At 46.5% G+C, this 24,003-nt stretch overlaps 2 protein-coding genes and 1 long non-coding RNA gene across 4 annotated transcripts; 1 reads left to right on the top strand and 2 right to left on the bottom strand.

The window, feature by feature from the left end:
* Nucleotides 1-646: 646 nt before the first annotated feature.
* Nucleotides 647-2,714, bottom strand: LOC133238182 (uncharacterized). Its single transcript, XR_009733452.1, has 2 exons — nucleotides 2,016-2,714; nucleotides 647-1,070 (listed from the first exon to the last, which is right to left on the bottom strand). It is a non-coding gene; the product is annotated as an uncharacterized LOC133238182 (long non-coding RNA).
* A 1,084-nt stretch (nucleotides 2,715-3,798) lies between these two features.
* On the top strand, nucleotides 3,799-9,193 carry ZNF597 (zinc finger protein 597; the record flags this gene model as incomplete). Its single annotated transcript, XM_061400516.1, has 2 exons — nucleotides 3,799-4,174; nucleotides 5,729-9,193. Coding segments are annotated over 2 exons (1,098 nt in total), but the record flags the coding sequence as incomplete, so codon positions are not given.
* A 7,163-nt stretch (nucleotides 9,194-16,356) lies between these two features.
* Nucleotides 16,357-23,373, bottom strand: ZNF174 (zinc finger protein 174). Of its 2 annotated transcripts, XM_061400989.1 has the most exons (4): nucleotides 22,137-23,373; nucleotides 20,676-20,886; nucleotides 20,348-20,359; nucleotides 17,376-20,214 (listed from the first exon to the last, which is right to left on the bottom strand). In XM_061400989.1, the coding sequence occupies exons 1-4, from the start codon at nucleotides 22,542-22,544 to the stop codon at nucleotides 20,147-20,149; spliced, it is 699 nt and encodes a 232-aa protein (XP_061256973.1). In that variant the 5' UTR covers nucleotides 22,545-23,373; the 3' UTR covers nucleotides 17,376-20,146. The 2 variants fall into 2 exon arrangements, with proteins under 2 accessions (XP_061256972.1, XP_061256973.1); XM_061400988.1 differs by lacking the exons at nucleotides 17,376-20,214; nucleotides 20,348-20,359 and adding an exon at nucleotides 16,357-17,369 and having other exon boundaries at nucleotides 22,137-23,362.
* Between the last annotated feature and the right edge of the window lie 630 nt (nucleotides 23,374-24,003).

The raw sequence follows: 24,003 nt of genomic DNA, 5'->3' as shown, positions 1-24,003 counted from the left end.
TGAACTGTGGTGTTGGAGAAGACCCTTGAGAGTCCCTTGGACTGCAAGGAGATCCAACCAGTCCATTCTGAAGGAGATCAGCCCTGGGATTTCTTTGGAGGGAATGATGCTAAAGCTGAAACTTCAGTACTTTGGCCACCTCATGGGAAGAGTTGACTCATTGGAAAAGACTCTGATGCTGGGAGGGATTGGGGGCAGGAGGAGAAGGGGACGAGAGGATGAGATGGCTGGATGGCATCACTGACTCGATGGACATGAGTGTGGGTGAACTCTGGGAGTTGGTGATGGACAGGCAGGCCTGGCATGCTGCAATTCATGGGGTCGCAAAGAGTCAGACACGACTGAGCGTCTGAACTGAACTGAACTGAGAGTCACTTAGCCTGGACTAACACAGGACAGTATATTGGGAGGATCTGATTCTCCATTTTTCTGTCAGTGTACCCTGAGACTGGGCTTACCCATCAGACTCACAGAAGAGTGAGGTTTAAACCAAATTCTGGCTTACTTTCTGATAGTTAAGAGTTACTGGAATGCTCCTACTCCTGCTCCAGACACCTCTTCTCTTAGTGTTCCTGGGACACTAGATTGATAACCAGAAACTTGGTAAGCAGGGTATAAGAGGAAGGGAAACAGTCTTTTTAAATAATAATAATAATAATAATATTTATTTAACCTGGGGCCCCTGCTTTGGGAGTGTGGAGTCTTAACCTGAGGACCACCAGAGAAGTCCCTCAATACATTTTTAATTATGATGGTATTTCATGCACAACTTGTATACAATGTATACAAGTTGTATGTATACAAGTTGTATACATTGTATAAATGTATACAAGTTGTATACATTGTATGCATTGTATAAATGTATACAAGTTGTATGCATTGTATAAATGTATACAAGTTGTATGCATTGTATAAATGTATACAAGTTGTATGCATTGTATAAATGTATACAAGTTGTATACATTGTATACTTGTATAAATGTATCACATTTTAAAACTTACATTGGATACATTTCCGCATGTTATCAAAAACTTCTATATAGCATCTTAATTGGCTGCAATGTTTCCTCCTGCAAAAGAGGAAAAATACTTAGAAATTAAGTCATCTCCAATTTTTCTTGACTGTAATTCTTCAATGAACATCTTCATGTCTTCCCATCCATGTCCATTCATCTTTTTCCATTTTCAACATATCTCCATGGCACTTACTGCCAGCTGTCTCCAGAATCTGCTTCCTCCCTCTCTGTCACTGTAATAGCACTTGTGCTTTTTAGCTGGGTGTGGGCTGCCAGAGTACTACTAGCTTCCCTGCCTCCTTTGAGCTGGGTGTGGTTATGTGACCTCCTGACTAAGATCTAGAGACTGGAATGTGAACAGAAGAGATAGGTGCATCCTCCCAAGAAAATATATTGAGACGTACTCAGAATTTTCTAAGAAGATAATATCATCCGTGTTTTTGCAAACACCTTTGTAAACTGAAAACTTCTTTGAAACTGCCCTCTGAAGAGAGATATTCTGAGCTTTTATCACCTGGGGAAGGCAAACCTGTATTGATATACAGGCCAAAAAGTCACAAGCAATTAGTGCAGAGCTGCGGAAGGAGCTCAAATTTCTAATACCAAACGCCTACACTACGGCACCCAGTGCCAGTAAAGAGGATATATGTGGTAATGGGGCAAATCGACTGTGAAGTATTAGGTGGCCTACCATGTCCCTCGAAGCGATCGGATGGCTCTACTGCCGCTTGAGGCCCGTTGTGGCTCTGAGCTCAATCTGGGTCGGTTGGGGTGCATTCCCCGGGCACAATGCCCCTAGAATACTTCGGACATATCAGCAATCCCGCCTATGCCGACCTGAACTCTGCCCACGCAGATGATACCTCATTTACATTCCACCGCCTCGCAGTCCACCCAAGACACAGGTCAAGACTAGAACCGGTACTCCTGGCCACACAGAGACCTCACCCCGGCTCGACCGAAGTTTAGGACCCATGGGACAATGCCGGCCAAACCTACATGTCAGTACCGATACTCTTCGGGTACCGGATTCTCCTCATCTGCTTGCTCTCCTTCTTCCTTGAAACATTACGCCCCTCCCTCCGTGGTCAAGCTAACGTTCCACTTCCTCAGGTCGGCAGGTAGGGAGCTCACAGAGGAGACCCAGGTAGCGGAACCGGAAATGCTTGGGAAAACCGAGGAAAAACTATATCTCCCAGAATGCCCGGTGAGCCTCAGATCTTCTGTTAAGGCGCCCAATTGGTCGATATTCAAAAGGGACTATCCCCTCTGAGATCACGCTGGCCAATCACAGGGCAGAGCTGCGGAAAAGCACGAGGGTGGACCGCGTCCCCCGGCTTTCTTGGCGGGTCTAGCGTAAGGGAGAGTAGGAGCTTAGTTGTGCCCCGGCTCCTGGTCTCTAGTCTCAGCTGCGCATCGCTTTTTGTTGCTTTTGCAGGCTTCCTGAGATTTTTAGTCTTGACGCGCTAGGTGGGCCCGACCAGCCCGGGAGTCTGCCTTTCCGAGGCTGCGCCCGGGAGAGGAGTTATCGCCTCAGGTCTTAAAGGGTTCAAGGAAGCGAGGGGGTGCGTGGAGGAGCTCGACAGCTGAATTGGCCCCTCCAAGGACTATTCTCTCCCCTCCGTTATCTGCCCCGAGGTCCCTGTGGCGACTGGAAGAAAGCACTACCACCACCCCACCCTCCCCCGCAAGATGGCATCCACACACCCTACAGCCGAGACCCACGTGAGACCAGGTCCCCTTCTCTTGGTCCAAGGTCCGGTCGCTCCTTTCTGGCCTCCGCCTGGCCTCTTGTAGAAGAGGGTTAGGCATGCCGGTCGTGATGCGAGGGCTCCTGATCCCCGTGAGCCCTTTCACCAAGCTGTCTTTGTTCCTACCTAAGGCAGAAGAGATGGCTAATCAGAACCGGCCTTTTAGGACCTCCAACTGGGAACAGGGCCCATAGGAGACTACATAAGAGTACCTCCGAGTATTTCTGAAATGCTGCTCAAACTTAAACAGTTTTCTAAGCTTCATTCCACACCTGTTGAATGAACAGAAACAAACAGAAACCCCAGGTGATCTTAATCACACCAGAATTCTATAGATTTATAGAACTGGTGAACTTAGCGAAGGAGAAATAGGCCTGGATATGACTGCGCTTAACAATGAGCGTCAGGAGGAAGAAGGAGAGGGACCAGCAAAGGGGAAAATATTGGGAGAATCCTAGACCTCGTGTTCGCTTTCTGATTCTTCCTGGGCTGCTCACTCATCTCCTTTCTCTTAGAGCAAGGGTCCCCAACTTCCAGAATCTAATGCCTGATGATCTGAGGTGGAGCTGATGTAATAATAGATGTAGCTGCTGCTGCTAAGTCACTTCAGTCGTGTCCGACTCTGTGCGACCCCATAGACGGCAGCCCACCAGGCTCCCCCGTCCCTGGGATTCTCCAGGCAAGAACACTGGAGTGGGTTGCCATTTCCTTCTCCAATGCATGAAAGTGAAGTCGCTCAGTCGTGTCCGACTCTTTAGCGTCCCCATGGACTGCAGCCCACCAGGCTCCTCCATCCATGGGATTTTCCAGGCAAGAGTACTGGAGTGGGGTGCCATCGCCTTTAAATGTAATATGCTTGAATTATCCCGAAATCCACCACCTCCCCATCCTCCCACCTCTAGCCCCGGAAAAGCTGTCTCCCACGTAACCAGTCCCTGGTGCCGAAAAGAATGAGTAGCGCTGTCTTAGAGCAACCCTACTTAACTCCCTTGCTGAGAGTTGTTCCCTCTATTCTCTTCTAACACACTCTTCCAGAACTTCTCAGGGTTTACCATTTTGGTCCTTATACTACTGCCTCCAAAATTACATCTATTTTTACTCCCTCCTTCCTAAATCCTACCTCCAGCACTCAGAACCCACTCAGAACCCCACCCCAGCGCTCAGATACCTTTTCCAACAAGCTCTTGCCTCTGATATTTCTAGCTTTTCTCAGCATTCCCAGACTGAGTAAGGTAGTAGCTTTCTGGCTTGGCCTGAGATGGGCTGTCCTGTTGTCTCAGGGACCAGTGTTGTTTGAGGACCTGGCTGTCTATTTTTCTCAAGAGGAGTGTGCGAGTCTGCACCCTGCCCAGAGGTCCCTCAGCAGAGAAGCGACACAGGAGTGTTTCGAGGACAAGGCCTTGAGTGGTAACACAATTGTTTTTCCTGCGTTTTGGAACTTTCTAGGATTAGGATTGCATATCTCATCTATGTGTATGTATGGGAGAGTGGGACCTATCCTTGAATGATTTATGTGGAAATGACAATAACTTGAATGAGAGTGTGATTTTCAAAGGGTGAGATGAGTCTTAGGCAAAAATCAGTAATTCCCTGGTGGTCCAGTGGTTAGGACTGCCCAGGTGGAGAACTAAAATCCAGCAAGCCAAAGGGTGTGGCCAAAAAAAAAGGGAAAACCTGTCTATTACAGTGACTATGGTTTTGCACAAGACATGGAAGTACCTGGTAATCATTCCAAATATTTGTTATGATCAATTCATAATTTTACTTGTGAAATTCCATTAGTATGGGTTACTATTATTTGGAAATTTTTTAAAAGTTGGAAATTGCTTTAATCTTAAGGGAATGGTGTGCCTTTCTCACTTAAAAGGAGCTATATGTAGAAATGTCCCCATGCCCAAGTAGATTTTATCCTTGACTAGGGTTGACTATTTGAACTTTCCCATTACTCACATTTTATATTTTCTACTTCTTTTTCATCATGTTGTTTTCCTCTAACTTCTTGAACATGTGAGGCACATTTATAATAGCCCTTTAAATGTTCTTTCTACTAGTTTTGTCATCTGTCATTTCTGGGTCTGATTTTCTTGATTGATTTTGCTTCCAGTTACAGGTCATATTTTTCTGCTTCTTTCCATGCCCGGTAATTTTTGACTGAATGTTGAATATTGTGAGTTTTATGTTGTTGGATGCTGGTTTTTGTTGTTTTTTCAAAACAGTTTTCAGACTTTGGTGTGGGGTGCTAATTTAAGTTACTTGGAATCAATATGATCCTTTCAAGGCTTGCTTTTTGTTTTGTTAGGGTGTGTTCAGAGCAATCTTTAATCTGGGGCTGATTTGGCCTCCTGCTAAGGCAGTGTCTAAGGATACTGCCTGATGCTTTGTGCGGCAGGGACTGTCTCCACTTTGGAACATGAACTACTGAAGTGTTTTGTGAACTCTGGAGACTGCTCTTTCTATTCCTTTTTAGTGGTTCTTTCCTGGGCCTGGGGTTATTTCCTCACATGCATGTACAGATTAATATGCAGCCAGAGTCTTAAGGGGACCCCATCTAGATGCCCAGAGCTCAGTGCCTGGACATCTGCCCTCTTCTCTGGTTTTTGCCATCACATTAGCTGCGTTGACTTTCCTGAATTTGGTCTTTTTGAATCAGCAAAACCACTGAGGACTGGTTTTCCACACACTGCCCTGCAGCCCAGAAACCCTTTCTAGGCAGTGAACTGGGGCAATCATAGTGCTGTTGCTTTGGAAGGAAAAGAAAATCCCTTTTGGGTTGACATATTGGCTTTATAAATTATGAATATTTGGGAGAACACTAAAAAGGAATGATTTTTTTTTTCTTTCTGGCAGGCCTGAGTTTTGTCAGCTATCCTACAACTTCCTGGTCCTCTGTGTAACTATCAATAGTTTGTTCTTACCCTAGTACTACTTGAGGGTGTTTATATTTTATTTTGTTTTTATCAGCAGAAAATGATAAGATTGAGATTAATCAGCTGCTACATCTAGAATCTATGGGGCTTGAAGAGCTTGCCCTAGAAAAATGTTCCCTTGCTGTGCCCCTCATCTATTACCAAGAAAAATGCTCTGTGCATGGAGCTGGAAACTTTGAAAGGAAAATATCAGGTGGAATTTCTGCTTGCAAGAAAAGGTTCAGAAGCCTTTTAGTTACCATTGAAAACCACACCCCAAAGATAGAACTAGCTCAAAGTTTAAGAACCAGAGCACTTCCCAAAATTCTTCCATTTCCCAAAGAAGAAACCAAAAAGTCATACAAGTGTCCTGAATGTGACCAAAGCTTCAGTGATAGTTCATACCTCGTTTGGCATCAGAAAACACATGTAGGAAAGAAAAAGTGTGAATGTGATGACTGCAGGAAGATTTTCAATCACAGATCCAACCTGAGAGCTCACAGGAGAATCCACACTGGTGAGAAGCCATATAAGTGCTTCTCACCAGTGTGGAGTGCGGCACAGTGTGGCAGCAGCTTCCACCAGCCCTCGCACCTGTCTCAGCACAGGAAGACCCACCTGAAGGAAAAAATCCATAGGTGTGGCATATATGGAAGGGGGCTCACGCAGCTCCGGGGACTGTCACAGCATCAGAAAACCCACACTGCCACAAAAGCCGGCGATAAATATGTCGGTCAGAAAACAAATCTGGCTTTGCCTGAGGAAAAGCACCGGTAAGCCGCCCAGCAGCTGTGCAGCCCCAGCAGGAAATGCTTTGGGCAGCCCTTGTATCCCTGCTCAGGAGAGGCCACAAGGACAATCTGAACACTACAGCAATTGAGGGGAAATTTTGCTTTCATTCTCAAAATTCAAACCCTTAAAGTGTTCCACGTGTTCGAAGACCTTTCTTTCTGCCTCTGAGCTTATCTCTCATCAGAACATTCACAGAGGGGAAAAGCCCCATAAACCCAAAACATGCATGGAAAGTTTTATTTTGGACTCAGAGCTTGCATGCCACCAGAAGAGTCACATGAGAGAGGAACCTTTTAAATATACCAGGTGTGGGAGAAATTTCAGGTTGAAAACACATCTTACTCTCGATCAGCAAACCCATTCACAAAACACTGTGTAGATATAGCAAATTATCATTAATGTTTGTGTTTCTCAGTATCTGTACTGAAAACTGGGGCACAATTACCCTTTATGTGCCAGGCACTGTACTAAGCACCGTACACAGATTCCATGTAATATACCATTTAATTTTCACCACAGCCTTGATTTAGACACCATAGTTTCTGTTTTATAACCAAGGAAACCTAGTTAATTTCACAGCCACTGAAGGAAGGCAGAATTCTAACTCAATTACTATCCAGATTCCATTTGTATGAACCAAAGAATGATACACAATTTCTAACTCTTGTTTAGTCTGCACACTTGATACTTTATGTTTATCATTTACTCTTCAGAATAAATCTGACAGAAAAGGACTATCCTCACTTCATAAAAGGGAAGTAGAGGGTAAAAGCGGTACTTTGCCCATACACAAAAATAGCAACGTACTGAAGCTAGCATTTAACCTTGGGTCTCTCAGCCACATTGTGTTGCAAGTTGGCATTTGCACCACGTGTTAAAACTGCAGGCAGCTGGGGACTGAGACAGGTGGGTAAGGATGCTCATCACGATGGCTGCCCTGTGCACGTGCTTCACTCCCTTAGCACTTCATCCCAAGCCTGACTTACATGTATGGTTACAAAGCAACAGAGAGACTCCCCAGGACTGCAGGTTCAAACCCCATCCCTATAATCAGAGATTGCAGACTCTACAGAGTACAGCCTTTAAGGTTTTAGTTGAGTTTTGGTTTTTTAAAAAAGGTTTTCTTCCTCACATCTAAAGGAAGATACATATAAAAAGTTGTTTAATCAAAATACTTGAAAATAAATAGGTCTCTAGATACTGTTGTTACCTATAAATACTGGAGCAAAATACTGTTATATGGAATGGTTGTTAAAGAACCAGAGGCTCTGAGCCCAAGGGGTTGAGGGAAGAGGTCAGTGTCCATCAGTGAGACCCATGCTGTTTTATGATGATGGCTTTTTTACCCTTCTGTTTACAGTGCTTTAACCTGGTGGCTCAGAGGTTAAAGCGTCCGCCTGCAAGGTGGGAGACCCAGGTTTGATCCCTGGGTTGGGAAGATCCCCTGGAGAAGGAAATGGCAACCCACTCCAGTATTCTTGCCTGGAGAATCCCATGGAGGGAGGAGCCTGGTAGGCTACATTCCACAGGATAGCAAAGAGTCAGACATGACTGAGCTACTTCACTTTCTTTACAGTGTTAACTGACAGAGTCCACAGATGGTCATTAACTCAGAGATATCATTAGCCTACCATGTTAGTTTTAATGAATACTTGGATGAAAGTTAAGAATGAAAAACTAAGTGCAGAAGTTTATTACTAGGAACAATTGGTTCACAACATTTGCAGCATGGATGTTGACACATGCAGAGTGAAAACTTTGTACTGAGGAAATCAACCATTGAACAAATGCATTGGGTTTTGTTATTGATGTAGTGATGAAAATGTGTGTCAAACAAGTCTTTAATGTGATTGCTAGAATATCAGGTCTGTAACAGCCATCACTGATGAAAACAGCATTATTCCAATAACATTCAGATTTTGTAATTTTAAAAACTGTGGAATTGTTATTCTTGAACTAAAAATAATTTTGTTTACAGCTTTACTGCAGTAGGTAATAGTCTATTCACATCTCCCCATTTAACACAGAAAATGATTAATGCAGTAATTCAGGGAGTTAAAACTAAAAACAAGTGACATTTCACCACAAATGACATTCTGAGTCTGACTCTTGCAGTTCTGTATAATTAAGTAGCATTGTTCTGATAACTACAACATGTTGTATAATGATACTGCAGATTTTGCTCAAAGTAATCTGCCAATTTACTGCATATGTGTGCTAAGCAGGTTACAGTTTATCTGAATAAAGAGTCTATTTGAAATTGTTCATTAAACTTGTTATGCCTATAGGATTTCAGTTGGAAAGTGTTTTTGCTTGGACCATCTGTTTAAAAAGTGAATAAATGATCTTCATTAGAAATGTGTATATCCATTGTTTAGTTTTGCAGGTTGAGAAAGCTGTTGATCTAATATCAAGATGACTTGATATTTGATATCCATCCTTTCAGGGCCCAATCTGACTGCAGGTGTTCTTGTTTTTTGACATCTTTCCTTGTGTTAGTCTGAGGAGGGTGGGGAAATGACATATGTTTATATAAACCTGAGAATATGCTGCCATCTCTAGTTCCTTTGGACCCCTTAGAAGTATGTTTGTTGGAGGCACTGGGCTGTTTAATATTTTGACTTTTACAGTTTTTGGTGTATTCGCATCAGTGCAGGCTCTCACTGAGCGGTGACTGTCTTATCTGATGTGCCAATTTGACATCTAATAAATGGTTTTTTTAAATGAACGTTGGCAATGAGGTGAACTTTAATGAAAAATTTTTTCTTTACACTTCCGTAGTTTTAGATGGCAATAAGATGAATTTTGAAGGCTGGCGGGATTGTGGTTTGCAGGGGGTTAACGAATGACTTCGGGCCATTTAATAATGGAGGTAAAACGGAAGTCAGAAGAAAATTCCAGAGCTACTCCAGGAAACTGCATTAGAAGTCAACTTCCTTTGCAGTCTCTGCTCCACGGCGGCGGTACCTCCGGCCCCGCAGGCCAGCGAAGACCCGCGTGGGCCTCCACCTGGAGCAAGGACTAGAGGCAAGACTCGCGAAGTGGGGTTCGCACGTGGGTTTGCGCGGGCTCGGAACAATCTTGAGGCCTTTGACTCGAGCCGTGCAGGGCGGTGGGAATACCAACGAGGCGAGACGCGCTAGAGCGGCCCACAGGCTGGGAACCGGAAGTCATGCGCTTACTTCCGGCGCTCTATTTGGGAGGTGCATTTTCGCGCTCGTAGAGCAGCCAAGAAGGCAATGGCACGCCACTTCAGTACTTTTGCCTGGAAAATTCCATGGATGGAGGAGCCTGGAAGGCTGCAGTCCATGGGGTCGCTGAGGGTCGGACACGACTGAGCGACTTCACTTTCACTTTTCACTTTCATGCATTGGAGAAAGAAATGGCAACCCACTCCAGTGTTCTTGCATGGAGAATCCCAGGGACGGGGGAGCCTGGTGGGCTGCCGTCTATGGGGTCGTACAGAGTAGGACACGACTGAAGCGACTTAGCAGTAGCAGAGCAGCCAAAGTGTGGGGAGCTGCAGGGTCAGTGGGCGCTTTGCCTGGCTCCCGGCCAACCCCTACTACCCAGGGAGAGGAGGCCTCTGCAGGGGCTGGGCGGCCGGGTGAGAGTGTTTGCCGAGGTTCATGGTGCCCAGGCCCCAGCGAGAGGGTTAGGCGGGTGTGACTGTCCGTCACCCCCGACCCCAGATCTCGCACGACTAGGCGCCAACTGCCCAGGGGACGGGAGAAGGAGCCTGATGCCACCTCCCTGGCCCTAACACCGTTTTGGCAACGCGAAGTTACGGGTTCGCCCTGCCTGAGTTGTCAAAGGCATACTTTGACCTCACTTGCCCTGGGTATGGTATCTTCTGCCAGCTAAGGAGTGTTGCTGCCTGTCCAGTGCTACAAATCTTGAGTGTTTAGACAGGGTAGTCAATGACTTTCAACAAGCCATGAAAGGAATTCAGGGTGGAGATCAGGAATTGGGCACTCTGCTATGGGGAAACTGGCAGAACAAACCTTCAGATAATTAAGACATTTTTAGGAGAAAATTCTATGAATCCAAATTCTTATATCTTACCGTACTTAGAAAAACACTAAAAACATTTAAGATATCTGTTCCTTTTGAATTAATAGTACCTTCTAAGAAGGGGTGTGCTGCATACCCCTGTGTTAAAATCACATATATCGTGACCTCACCTCTAATTTCTCCAGAACAGTTTCTCAGAGCTTAGAGGCTGTTTCCCCAGCTGTAGTCCTCAGTAAGACACTGAATAAACTTGATCCACAACTTTTAAGTTGTGTGTTGTTTTAAAAGTTGACACTTCTATCTAGAATTAATGCCAGTCTTGCATGACTTCTGTGTGCTCCCAGATGACTTCTAACATGCTTCTGGTTTGAGTGTATCCTGGGATCACCTGCGTGCATGGTTCCCTGCTTCCATTACTACAAATACCTCCCTTTATGTCTAGCCCCAATTTTTCCTGTGTCCTGCACCCTAAATCCCTGTATTCAACTGCCAATAAAAGATCTTCCTTTGGGGTCTCTGAGGCATCAAAACACATGCCCAGTGGAATACTACTCTGCCGTAAAAATGAAATGATGCCATTTGCAACAACATGGATGGACCTAGAGATTGGCATACTAAGTGAAGTAAGTCAGAGAAAGGCAAATATCATATATTACTCATATGTGGAACCTAATTTTTTAAAAAAAATGATACAAATGAACTTATTTAGAAAATAAATAAAAATAAAAGAAAAAAAATTTTACATACTCACAGATGTAAAAAATAAACTTATGGTTACCAAAGTTTGTGGGGGGGTGCGGCAGTAAATCAGGAGCTTGGGATGAGCGTACACACATTACTATATATAAAATAGGTAACCAACAAGGACCAACTGTATAGCACAGAGAACTCTACTCAATATTCTGTGAAAATCTATTTGAGAAGAGAATCTGAAAAAGAATGAATATATGCAGATGTATAACTGAATCACTTTGCTATACACTTGAAACTAACACATTGTTAATTAACTATACGCCAATAAAATTTAAAAAACAAAAAGCAAAAAAACCCCAGATATCCAAAACCAAACTCACGCTTTTAGTCTTTGATCTGTTTGCCTCTAGTACCTGGCGCCATGTGCATACAATTGCTCATGCTACCAACCAATACTCCTTCCTTTGTGCCTTAAACTTTCAATCATCAAGTCTTGTGAATTCTACCTCAAACCTGTATCTCAAATCTAACTTCTTCTGTATCCACCCTTATCCAACAGCACTGGCCTGGACTGACAGGAAGGCAAAGACAGGGTTTCAACGTTGTGGGGTTGACTGTAGCCAGATGCTGCAGATTAGCACAAGCCCGGAGATGACAGACACTCAGGAGATTACTGCAACAGAGTGAGTGAAAGATGAGGGTCTGAAGGAGGGGTCACGGGAATGAGGAAGATGGTGTGGCTTCAAGACAGATTGAGGAGGAAAAAGTGATGATTTGGTGGAGTGAGAGAGCAGGGAGTCAGAGATGACTCGGAAGTTTCTGGTTTAGGTGACTTGGTGGTTGGTGGCTTTGTAGAGAGAAAGCTTGCCTCTCATGAGTTTACAGTTTCTCTAAGCTTTCTAGGGAAATTGTTAATCAAAAATGAGGGGGACAGCATAGCTGTGTTCAGTGCGATAGAGAAGAGGTATGTTATGCTATGAGAGAGGTTGCACCTGTCCAGCAAGACAAGCTGACAGCTAAACACTGACTTGACGACATGATTGGAGGCTTCTGGAAAGGGCACAGGGTCCTAATGGAGAACTCTGCAAAGGTCTTAGCTAATGTGTCAGCTGACCCCATGTATAGTAAGCTTTTCCTGCTCACTTGTACTGTTTTTGGTGAAAAACAGCCAGAAATGGGAGAACCCAGATGCCCAAGCACACCTTACAGAGAGACCAGGTTCAGTCCCAACTGGTATGAGGCTATCCCCTGAGCCATAAGATGGTTGCAAACTCTGATGCTCTGGAATTCCATTCCCCCGGACTGAAGAGCCTCCTGATAAAAGAAACCACCTGGGGGCAGGAATCCAACCTACAAGCCCACCATCCTGGTCCTGAAAGGCTCCTGTCAGTGCATTAGGCCCCTCTGCCAGGATAAGGCAACTGGGCCAGAGAGGCTCTTAGTCACCTCCAGAGACTGTGCCATCAGTGGCTAAGGCCAGAGATGCCCACGCAGGAGCAGATGCTGAAGCTCCTGGAGCTGGAACACTCTGGCCCATCCTAAGAGATCCACATGGGTTCAGTGTCACACCCAGAGGGTGACAAGAGGCAGCAACCCGGATGGAGGATTTGCAGTGACAGCCCAGGAACCAGGATCCTGAGTGAGAAGGGCCAGAGACCCAGAGAGTGAACACAAGGTGGGTAATAAACTCCTCCCCTTGGGATGTTACACCTCTGCTTTCTCTTCCCTGGGGATCCTGTGTCCAAGGCCTCCAACAAGAATCTACACCATTGAGCTGAGGGTCACCTTTATTTTGGTCCAAGAAAGAACCAAATTTTTGAGGTTTGATGGGCAGCTCAGAGTAGACCTGAAAAGAAAACTAGGGAGCATTCTGTTTAGACCCTCATTTTACTGATAAGGCAACTGAGGTGCGAGCATCGCAGAGCTCAGTAAGTGGCTGCCTGCAGCACTGGAAATGGACCCGGGCTCTTCCGCCTCCCCCAGTGCTGATCTTATTGTCCCAGGCTGTCTCCTGGTCAAGTTCAACTGCAGCAACATGTGTGTGATTAGCTAACTCCCTGTGAAGAAGCAACTTTTGTGTCTCTCAAGGACATGGATCTGGTTGTACAACTTTGTGACTATAATTTTTTTTAAAAAACCCACTGAACTTTGTACTTTAAAGGGATCAATTTGGGGACTTCCCTGTGGTCCAATGGCTATGACTTCATGCTCCCAAAGGAGGGGGTCCAGGTTCAAACCCTGGTCAGGGAACTAGATCCCACATGTTGCAACTAAGAGTTCGCATGCTGCAATGAAGACTCAAGATGTCACGTGCTACAATTAAGACCCAGTGATGCCAAATAAGTAAATAATATATTTTCAAAAAAGAATGAAGTTATGGTATATAAATTATATCTCAACTGAAAAAATTGTCTTTGAATTTAAAAAAAATTGAAATAAGTATTTTAAAGCTGCTGTAAAATATTTCAATGTAATATACAAAATAATGTATCAGAGGCATAAAAATAATTTATGCTATCAGCATGACATATTTTTGTATTTTTGTGCAGACCTGATAGTAAAGCTGCTTTTGCCTTTTCTGTGCAGAGTATCTTGTAAGATGAGCTATTAGAACCATTAACAGTTGCAACTACTGATCTATGTGCATTGCAATTTTCTCAATAGTATGCAACCAAACTAAAAATTAAATAAACCGGATGTTAATATAAGAATGCAGTTCCCAAAAGGATTTTTAAAAATACTGAAAAGACATGTGTCCTGGTTTCGGCACTATTTCCTTGAGTAAAACCCACCTGTTGCAAGGGGAAAGTGTCTTATAGTTTCAAAGGACTGAGCATAGGAGAGTTTTCCCTAGGGTTTGGGGCAAGGCTCCAGACTGAACAGGAAATCAAGATGAAAGAGGAGCAGGTGCATGAATATGCTGCGGGGGAGCACTTCCCACTCAGCTCCTCAGCAGACTCAGGGTGAACAGTCCTTTGGGATCTAACTAGTTGCCCCCACCGACTCCGCCCACCCCTTACTCTTTATTCTTATTTTTTTTAACGTTTATTTATATTTATTTATTTATTTTGGCTGCACCCAGTCTTAGTGGCATGCAGGATCTGGTTCCTTGACCAGGGATCCAACCCAGGCCCCCTGCATTGGGAGGGTGAAGTCTTAACCACTGGACCACCAGGGGAGCTCCCATGAGTCCTTAGCTCTTTAGAAGCAAACTTCTCCATCAGAATTTTCTCCTTAGCTCTGGTTTCTCCCTCTGAGGGCATGTGTCTGATTTCTGGTGTGATCCTTGACCTCCGATTCTCACAATCCTGGATCAGAGAGGACTCTTATCATCTCTTCCAGAAGAGAGCCTGTTTCCCAGGAAATCATCCTGCACAGTGTGGTAAATGCCTCAGAAGTGGACACACAGAGGCATGTGCTCTGGAGGTGTCTGTGTCACTGAGGTACCCTGAAGACACATTGCGCTGGTGGACTTCTTCCGTGCATTCAGGAGTTCAGATGGACCGATGTTTGTGGAGCCTTCCTGTGGGTCTGTAACATGAGCCCCCTCCTTCCTGGACCTCTGCACCAGCCCATCCCCTCTCCAAGGTATTCACAGAAGCAACCAGGGCTCCAGGTGCACAAGCCTGAGTGGCTGGAAGTCCAGCTTCTTAGAACTTAAAGCAACTAGGATGCCCCTCCAAATAAAATGTTGCACCGTATGATGAGTTCCCCTGTCCATGAAAATTTCTAACAAGAGCTCAGATGACAGCTCATCAGGGTGTGGAAAAAGAAACTATGCAACAGGCAGTTTGGAGAATCTTGGTTTTTCCTCCAGTAAAATGCTGTGATTTTTGAAAAGGTTTGTAAAGAGTATGGGACAGTTGATCACCTCCCACTTTTTCTGTTGGTCAGTTCTGCCAGAGGCAGCTGTGCCCACTGGTCCACACTGCCATAGTGGCTGGACCAGACCTCAGAGCCACCCTGAGGGGTCTGGGTCTCTTAATGGGTGAGGCATTTATGCCCCATGGAGACTTTTGCCTTCGAGTGCAGGGGCATCCACCATGATGGAGGCAAATACCTCGGATCCTTGCATTTAAACTTTATAAAGTTGAAGAAACAGGTTTGAAAGGGGAACTAAAGCTGGGGTTGAGTCTAGGTCTGCCCAAAGCCAAATTTCATGCACACTAGGTGCTGTGATCTGAATGTCTGTGTTTCCCCTAATTCCTGTGCTGAAAACCTAACCCCCAACATGATGGTCTTAGGAGGTAGGTCACCAGGATGGAGCCCTCATGAATGGGATTAGTGCCCTCAAGAGAGATCCCACAGAACTCCCTCAGCCTTTCCACCGCGAGGAGACACAGCAATAGGACAGCCCACCTGCGAAGCAAAAGATAAAACAAACACCTGAAAACTCTTCTTTTGAACACTGTCTTTAGCCTGGACAGCCCCATTTCATATGAACTATGCAGCTCTCTGCAGCATCACCTCCTGGGCTCTGCCATTTCCTGAGACTGTGCCTCTCGCAGGTTTTTGTGGCTCTGGCCTCCCTTCCACTGCTGAAAACACACTGCTCCTGTCCTCCCAACAAGGCTAATGTAATTGTTGGGAAGGGGACCTCAGACTAGTCTGAAGGGCCACCAAAAATGATGGGGCAGACCACTGGGCTCCCATTAATTATCTCTTAGCCCAACAGACAAAATGTTTTGTCCTCTTGCATTCAACATACTGCCACCTTTTGTCATTCTTGGAAACTTAACTGAGACATAATTTACATGTCGTAAAATTAATGAACGTGTCAGTGATTTTTAGTACATGTTCTGAAATAATTTGGATTTAGAATATTTTCATCATTCCAATCATTTTGTTGTGCTTAAAGCTACTGGCCTGAGTGAGAAAAGACACTAGGAAGGACTCCCTTTGCGTCTCCTTGGCAGTCGTACTTCTGGTAGCTTCTCTCTATCGCTACGGGTGGGGGCTATGGCAGCCATGATTTTATTTCACCAAATCAAAAGTGCTTTGATATAAAAAGATCCCTCAGTGTGTGTATATGTGTGTTTATTTTGTTAACACCACCAATACTTGAAGACCCCTCCTCACACAAGCAGATCCACACTTCCACTTCACGCGTCTTTGTTATGAACAGCCAGGAATGACAGGAAGAATATTAGGGAATTTACATTCCAATGAACTTCTGCTTTGAAATTCTTACAGATGACTCATTTTTATTAAAAGAGTACGCGCATGATAAAGATTGTCAGGTATGGAAGCAAACGCATAACTATATGTAAGATTTATCCTTGAACATAGTTACAGGATAAATAAAGCAGCAGGGGGAGAGTTAACATCAAGGTGTGGGGCACACCTGCAGGATTGTCCTGATTCTCCCTCAGTGGGACTCCCCGCTCTCCACCAGACACCTCAGTGCTCTCTGACCCAAGGCCCAGACCTGCCACTTCTTCCCCATCACCAGACATGTCAGGTCCCCTTCAGCCTCCTCCTGGACAGGCACCCCTTGCTTTCTTCCTCGTAAATCTGTGATTTACACGCGAGCAAGGGGAAGGAGGAATGCAAGTACCTCCCTTGTGAACAGCGAGGACCCAGGCCTGCCTGCCCTCAGTCCCCGTGGTGAAGCCTGTGATGCTGGTGAAGGTTGGAGCTCTGGCGAAAGCTTTTCCCACACTGAACACACTGGTATGGCTTCTCCCCCGTGTGGATCCGCTGGTGCAGCTTCAGGGTGGATTGCCGGCCAAAGCAGTTCCCACACTCTCCGCACGTGTAGGGCCTCTCCCCCGTGTGGACTCGCTGGTGCCTTTTCAGCTCTGAATTCCACGTGAAGCTTTTCCCACATTCATCACATTTGTAAGGTTTCTTGGCCGAGCGGGCCGGCTGGTGACTGAGACGCTGCAGGTGGTTGCTCAGGCTCCTTCTGCTCCCCTTGCTCTTCTTCAGCTCTCTCAGTGGGTGGCTTTTCAGAGGGGCACCGATGTACTCCAGTTCCCTGCAATGTCTCTGGTAGTGAGCAAAGGGCTTCTGGGCGCTGGGGGTGCTGAACTGCCTCTGGGATAGCCGGGGCTCACTCAGACTTGCCCCTCTGGGTTCGGGACTCTGCAGGCCACTCCCTTTCGGTCTGCCCACTGACAACACACATGGCTTTGCCCCTTTAGCCCCTTCCTGCTGTGGATTCTCCTTGTTGTCACTTTTCGTCCTGGGGGTCTCTACAATTAGAAAGAATATGCTTCATTTCTGGGCTTCGAAGAAAGAACCTCAGCAAAAGAGCTCTGAATACACACAAAGTTTCTCGAAGTGCGGTTCTCCACTGGGCTGCTCACATTAGATACATCTGGGGCACCTGTCAACCAAACAGGCTGCCCTGCTTCCCCACAGCTGCTGGGTCAGAAGCTCTGGAGGTAGGGCCTGGAAGTCTGCAGGTAACAGGGGGAGCCTGGGGGTATTTGACTTATACTAAAGTTAGGGACCATGTTCTCCAACCCCTGCCTCCTTCCTACGTTTGGGAAAAGGTTTAGGAAAGGAGAAATAGGGGGAAGCAAGCCCATCAGAAACTTCAACACTGCAAATACACCCTCACTTATATGGACACTGACCACCACTCTCTCTTCAAATATGATAAATCTAGTGAGTGTGGTGTTTTTGCTCATTACAAGGTTGACAGATAGCATATGTCAACTGGGATATGGGCCAGTCAGGTACTCTCATTACAGAAACTCTATAACTTCTGACTACCAGGATTAAGGATTAGGAGAGAAATGAGTTTGAGTGGCCTGTGGGCAAGTTGGAGGATTCCTGCCATGTGGAAGACCTATTCAACATGGCAGCCACTAGCCACATGTGGCTACTGAGTACTTGGAACATGGCTTGTGTGACTGAGAAACTGAATTTTTATTTAACTTTAAATTAAGATTTAAAAAGCAGCCCACACAATTATGGTCAATTGCTTTTCAACAAGGTTGTCATGGTAATTCAATGGGGGTAAAGATGTCTTTTCAACACGTGGCGCTGGAACAACTGGATTTCTATACATAAAAGAATGAAGTTGGACCCTGACTCACAACACAAAAATTAAGTCAAAATGGATCAAAGACATAAATGTAACAGCTAAATCTCTCTCTTTGAATAGAACAAAGGTGTAAGTCTTTGTGACATTGGATTAGGCAACAGTATTTTAGATATGTCACCAAAAGTACAAGCAAACAAAAAGATAAACTGGATCTCCTCAACATTCAAAACATTTGTGCTTCAAAGGAGACTATCAAGAAAGTAAAAAGATAATCCACAGAATGGGAGAAAACATTTGAAAATTATATATGAGAGTCTGGTGTCCAGATTATGTAAAGAACTTTTGTAACAACAATAAAAAGACCAACCTAGTTTAAAAATGAGCAAAGGATCTGAAATGACATTTCTCCAAAGAAGATATATTAATACAATTGGCCAATAGGCACACAAAAAGATGCTCAGCAGCAGTAGTCATGAGGGAAATAATTCAAAAGCTCCAAGAGACTCCATTTCACACCTAATAGAATGGATATAATCAAAAGCACCAACAGTAACAAGTGTCAACAGGATGTAGAGAAACTGGAATCCTCACAGACTGCTGGAAATAAAATAGTGCAGCCATCTCGGAAAAGTCCAACATCAAAAAGTTAAACAGAGAGTTACCACAGGACCTGGGCTTCCCTTGAGGCTCAGCTGGTAAAGAATCTGCCTGCAATGTGGGAGACCTGGGTTCGATTCCTGGGTTGAGAAGATCCCCTGGAGAAGGGAAAGGCTACCCACTCCAGTATTCTGGCCTAGACAATTCCATGGCCTGTATAGTCCATAGGGTCACAAAGAGTAGGACACAACTGAGCGACTTTCACTGTCACTTTCACCATGCTGCTGCTGCTGCTAAGTCACTTCAGTCATGTCCGACCCTGTGCGACCCCATAGACAGCAGCCCACCAGGCTCCCCCGTCTCTGGGATTCTCCATGCAAGAACACTGGAGTGGGTTGCCATTTCCTTCTCCAGTGCATGAAAGTGAAAGGTGAAAGTGAAGTCGCTCAGTCGTGTCCGACTCTTAGCGACTCCATGGACTGCAGCCTACCAGGCTTCTCCGTCCATGGGATTCTCCAGGCAAGAGTACTGGAGTGGGGTGCCATTGCCTTCTCCGCACTTTCACCATAGGACCCAGCAATTCCACTCCTGGAATTGGTACTGGAATTTCTCTTGGTATAGACCCAAGAGAAATGAAAACAGACACCCGCACGAAAACTTGTACACAAATGTTCACAGCAATATTATTCATATCAGCTAAAAAGTGGAAACAACACAAGTGTCTATCAACTGAAAACAAACAAAAGGCCCACAGAGTGGAATATCATTCAGCCCTAAAAAGGAATGAAGTACTGACACATGCTGAATATGTTAATAGCTCAGTTGTGTCCAACTATTTACAACCCCAGGGACTGTAGCCCGCCAGGCACCTTTGTCCATGGGATTCCCGAGGTAAGAATATTGGAGTGGGTAGCTATCCCCTTCTCCAGGGGATCTTCCTGATCCAGGGATCGAACCTGGATCTCCTGCATTGCAGGCAGATTCTCTGCATTGCAGGCAGGTACCATTTGAACCACCAGGGAAGCACACTGCTATAACATGGGTGAACCTTGAGCATGAGACTTCATCCACTCTGGAATCAAATAAAAGGAGATATAGACAGCATGCAACCCAGCTGCCTCTGCTAAGGCAGAAGGGAGTACATATGGTCAACTTTCTTCAGGATCATGAAGGCCAGGTTATGGGGCAGAACCTCAGCCTGGACCACAGAGCCTTCTTGCTGGATGCCCTAGGTCTCCATTCCTGAGTTTTGAGAATAATCAAATCAAAGTGTTTCATTAACGTCACAGGAGGAGGAAGGGGCAGAAAATAATACCAAGAGAGTCTTTTTGCTCTAATGAGCAGAACCTTGTTTAGGGCCTTTCTAAACACGGGACCGTTTTAAGTGATGAAACTCAGCCACAGCTTGAATGGAAGTTCATCAATGGTCATATGTGAATTTATCTTCACTATGGCATCATCGACTCAATAGACATGAGTTTGAGCAAGCTCTGAGAGTTGGAAGTTGGTGATGGACAAGGAAGCCTGGTGTCCTGCAGTCCATGGGGTCGCAAAGAGTAGGACATGACTGAGCAACTGAACTGATCAGCAGCTCTGAAAGGGACAGAAAAGCAGGCACTAAAACAATCCTCTGTGTACTGGACTGTCAAAGAGTCATGAGAAGAAAACGGTAACAGCACACTTACATATAGTATTACCTCAATTCTAATTAATGGAGTTTGTTAGGGAATCAAGATCTACTATTACATACCATGGAGCAAGTGTCTTTTCTCCAGATGCTTGCTCCATATTGCTCCATACAATATTGAAGAAAAGCTCAATAGCTAATCTGTGGCTTTTCAGAACCCTGAGATGCTTTGATAGAGACGAAGCGCTGATGAGAGGAAGAGAAGACACACAGAGTGTTTACCTGTCTCAGCCAATCTGGAGGTTGGTTCCTGGAGGAGCAGGGATTTTTCCCAATGAGGGGGACTCCGCTGATCCTGAGATCCTGCCTGGAATGTCTCCTCCCTGGGATATCTCCTGGGAGTTTGTGGTTGAAAGTCTGGCAGTTCCTGTTCTCCCAGCTGGGATCCAGTTTTCTCCAAAAGCACCTTCTGGCCCTCCATACAAACAGCCACCTAGGAACAAGTCCCTCGCATTAGAGAACAACTGGAGGACTGACTGAGGGCAGCTTGACCTTTCACTGCTCTGTAATGAATGTTGTTCCCTGGAAATTTCTGATAATGTCCAGGGAGGGTGGGGTCTGGGGGGGTAGGTGTCAATCTTGATAGAGACTGCTGAAACTCTCAAAGGAAGCAAAGGGAAGGATGTATAGAATGACCAAAAGGAACCTGCTCCAAATCAGCCGATACTTCCTGAGTAAATGTCCCCACAGCTTGGCCCCTTTTCAAGGTCTGGGTCAAAATCATCAGAGAGCAGGCACAAATATCAGGGTCAACCACGACACCCATCCAGCAGGTTCCTACCCTATACTGCCCTGCTTCTGCTGGAAACAGGCTCTGTAGGATTAGGAAGCAGTATGGGAAGAGGCATTAAAAACCACCCTTGCTGCTAAGTCGCTTCAGTCGTGTCTGACTCTGTGCGACCCCAGAGACGGCAGCCCACCAGGCTCCCCCGTTCCTGGGATTCTCCAGGCAAGAACACCAGAGTGGGTTGCCATTTCCTTCTCCAATGCATGAAAGTGAAAAGTGAAAGTGAAGTCGCTCAGTCGTGTCTGACTCTTAGGGACCCCACGGACTGCAGCCTACCAGGCTCCTCCGTCCATGGGATTTTCCAGGCAAGAGTACTGGAGTGGTGTGCCATTGCCTTCTCTGAAAAATCACCCTTATCTATAAATTATTCTGCCCAAGACACTCTTGATTAAGGAAATCTAAATAGTGATATGGCTCTAAGAGAACTGCGCTAACCCTGTTCCCTAACTGCTTCCTCCCTAGGCCCCTACTGGGGTCTAACTTGGGGGTGGGGGTTGGAAGGCATACTGGCCAATTGAGCTGGAGTTCCCTGAGTCAAAGGCAATATGCTGGGACAAGAGCTAGCAAAATGCCCCCCAGATCAAATTCCTACCAACAGTATGACTCTTGTCTACTAAGAATCTTGATTGTAGGAAAGCTTCAAGAGGGATGGGTTGGGGGAGATCTGTCAGCAAAGATTCAAGAGCTCTACTTTCTCTCTGGAGTGCCTGTGGCTGTGTTTTCTGAAAACTTGTTACACCTCCCGTCCCAGCAGGGGTGAGGGGGGTAGGGTTCCAAACAGAGGCCAGAAGCAACGTTTGAAATTCTGGACTCCTCTCTCTAGGGAAGGGTCCAGAGACCAAACACGAACCAGATGAAAAAGAAATCCTGGGACGACAAGGAAGTACCCGCCTTACCCACTGCTTTGGTCCCTTGGCTGCTCGATGAAAATCTTCCACAAGGGTCACGATCTCCTTGCTGCTCACTGGACATCGATGCCTGGCCCGAGCCTGGATCTCCGCGGGCAGGATATTCAGGAACTGCTCCAGCACCAACAGCTCCAAAATCTGCTCCTTGGTGTGCACCTCGGGCTGCAGCCACTGACGGCACAGCTGCCAGAGGTGGGAGAGTGCCTCCTGGGGTCCAGACGCCTCTTGATAACAAAACCGTCTAAAACTCTGGCGGGAGAGCTCAGGATCGGGCCAGTCTTCTTGCAGAGCGGGTTCCCGTTTTTCTTCTAGCTTTGCTATTATATGTCTCTCCTGCTTGGAGAAAGCCTGAATATGGGACTGCGAGCTCCAAGTTATCTCCATCTTAGCCGCCATTTTTGGGCTCAGGAGCCAGCTTCTCTCTCCTTGTAAACAGGTCAAGCCTTCGGGACCATGGCCCTGAATACCAGAAAGATGCTAGAAACGAAGGTCCTCTGAGGATGTTGGAAAGGAAAGGATGCAGACAGAGGCTCCTCGTTCGCTGGCCTTGAGCCCAAACTTCTGACGACAACACAGTCCCTGGGAGTGGGAAGTTTTTGTTTTCCTGCCAGCGTCTTGAAATGTCTTGCAAAGGCGAAAAGTCATAATGTCCTAAAAGGAAACTGGGGAAAATATTGCTTGCATTTTAGCGACAAGCACAACAGGTCTCAGGGGAAATGCGCAACGGAAACAAATGAGCTGGCAGGAATTCCTGGGAAAACTTTAGATTGTCATCCAGGTAGCCTACACCACCTCTCTCGCATCTTCCTCAGGCCGACCTCCAGCATCTCGCCGGGCGTTACAGAGCGAGCCCAGGCATGCCCCGGCGCACGCCGAGGTTTGGTAGTTAGCGGAAACCTCCTGCGGGCGAGCAAAGTTCACGGAGGCGCGCCGGCTGCCCGCCCCCGAAGCACCGAGGCCCAGCTGCTCCGGCCTCTGAGGACGCCGGGCTTCGCGCCCTAGCTGGCCGGAGCTCGGCCAAGCTGCAGCACTCTGGCGCGCGGCTCGATTACGTGGCCTGTACGAGCTGGGGGTGGCGCCTGCGACGGCAGCGCGATCGACAGCCCTGCAACCCGCGCCCACCTGCACGCGACTCACCTCTCTGGGGACCCGGGAGCCACGGCTGGGGGCGGGGCAGAAGCCTCTTGTCGCGGACACTCCCACGAGCTGCTGTGGAATTCCGTCACGGGAGGGCCCGCCTCCTGCGCAGAGGGATTGGCTCCTCGGAAGCGTCCTAGCTCGCCTATTGGCTTCTGAGTCTACCGATGCTGGCCGCTGTCGCAGTGCAAGTAGGGAGTTGCAGTCCGTTTCCACGACTCGCGAGCAAGCGCAGTGGACCTATCCGAGCCCGCGCTCTGGGCGCCGACTTCCGGCCCGGAGGCTGAGCGAGTCTGGGAAGTCGCGGGTGCGTCTACCCGTGATCGCTCAGCTTCCTGGCGTCCCGGGGCTCTTCGCTGGCAGTCGTTGCAGAGGCAGTTGGGCCAGGACTGTCCCAGTCCCTGTGCTCGACCGCAGACTCCCTCCGGCCAGTGACCCTGCCCCCGCTAGTGCATTGGCGGTCTGTGGTCTTGTTTCCTAGTCTTCAGCCGCAGGTCCTAACCCAGCACCGAGTGCACCAGGAGTACTCAGGGGGCCATCCTGGATGACGAGTGAAAAGTTAATCGGCCAGACTCCACATCCTCATTGTACTTTCCGCTGAGCGTTTTGGGTGTGGCCAGAGAGAAACACATTTTTGAGAGAGGAGTATTTTTAAATGAACTATGAATGGGATATTAGGAATCAGAGTGCAGGTCCGCCTTCTGCATGGAACTAGAGT

The sequence above is a fragment of the Bos javanicus genome, chromosome 25 (assembly GCF_032452875.1).
Source record: "Bos javanicus breed banteng chromosome 25, ARS-OSU_banteng_1.0, whole genome shotgun sequence".
Lineage (NCBI taxonomy): Eukaryota > Metazoa > Chordata > Mammalia > Artiodactyla > Bovidae > Bos > Bos javanicus.
Note: the sequence above shows the minus strand (reverse complement) of the source record. Positions and strands in the feature narration are given on the sequence as shown.

Excerpts from the sequence above, each read along its gene's own strand:
- ZNF174 (XM_061400988.1), bottom strand. The coding sequence starts at position 22,544 with ATGGCGGCTAAGATGGAGATAACTTGGAGCTCGCAGTCCCATATTCAG. Across the intron at positions 20,887-22,136 it reads CCAAGGGACCAAAGCAGTGG|GTGGCTGTTTGTATGGAGGG; the intron begins GTAAGGCGGGTA and ends ACTTGTTCCTAG. Across the intron at positions 17,370-20,675 it reads CTCCAGATTGGCTGAGACAG|AGACCCCCAGGACGAAAAGT; the intron begins GTAAACACTCTG and ends TTCTAATTGTAG.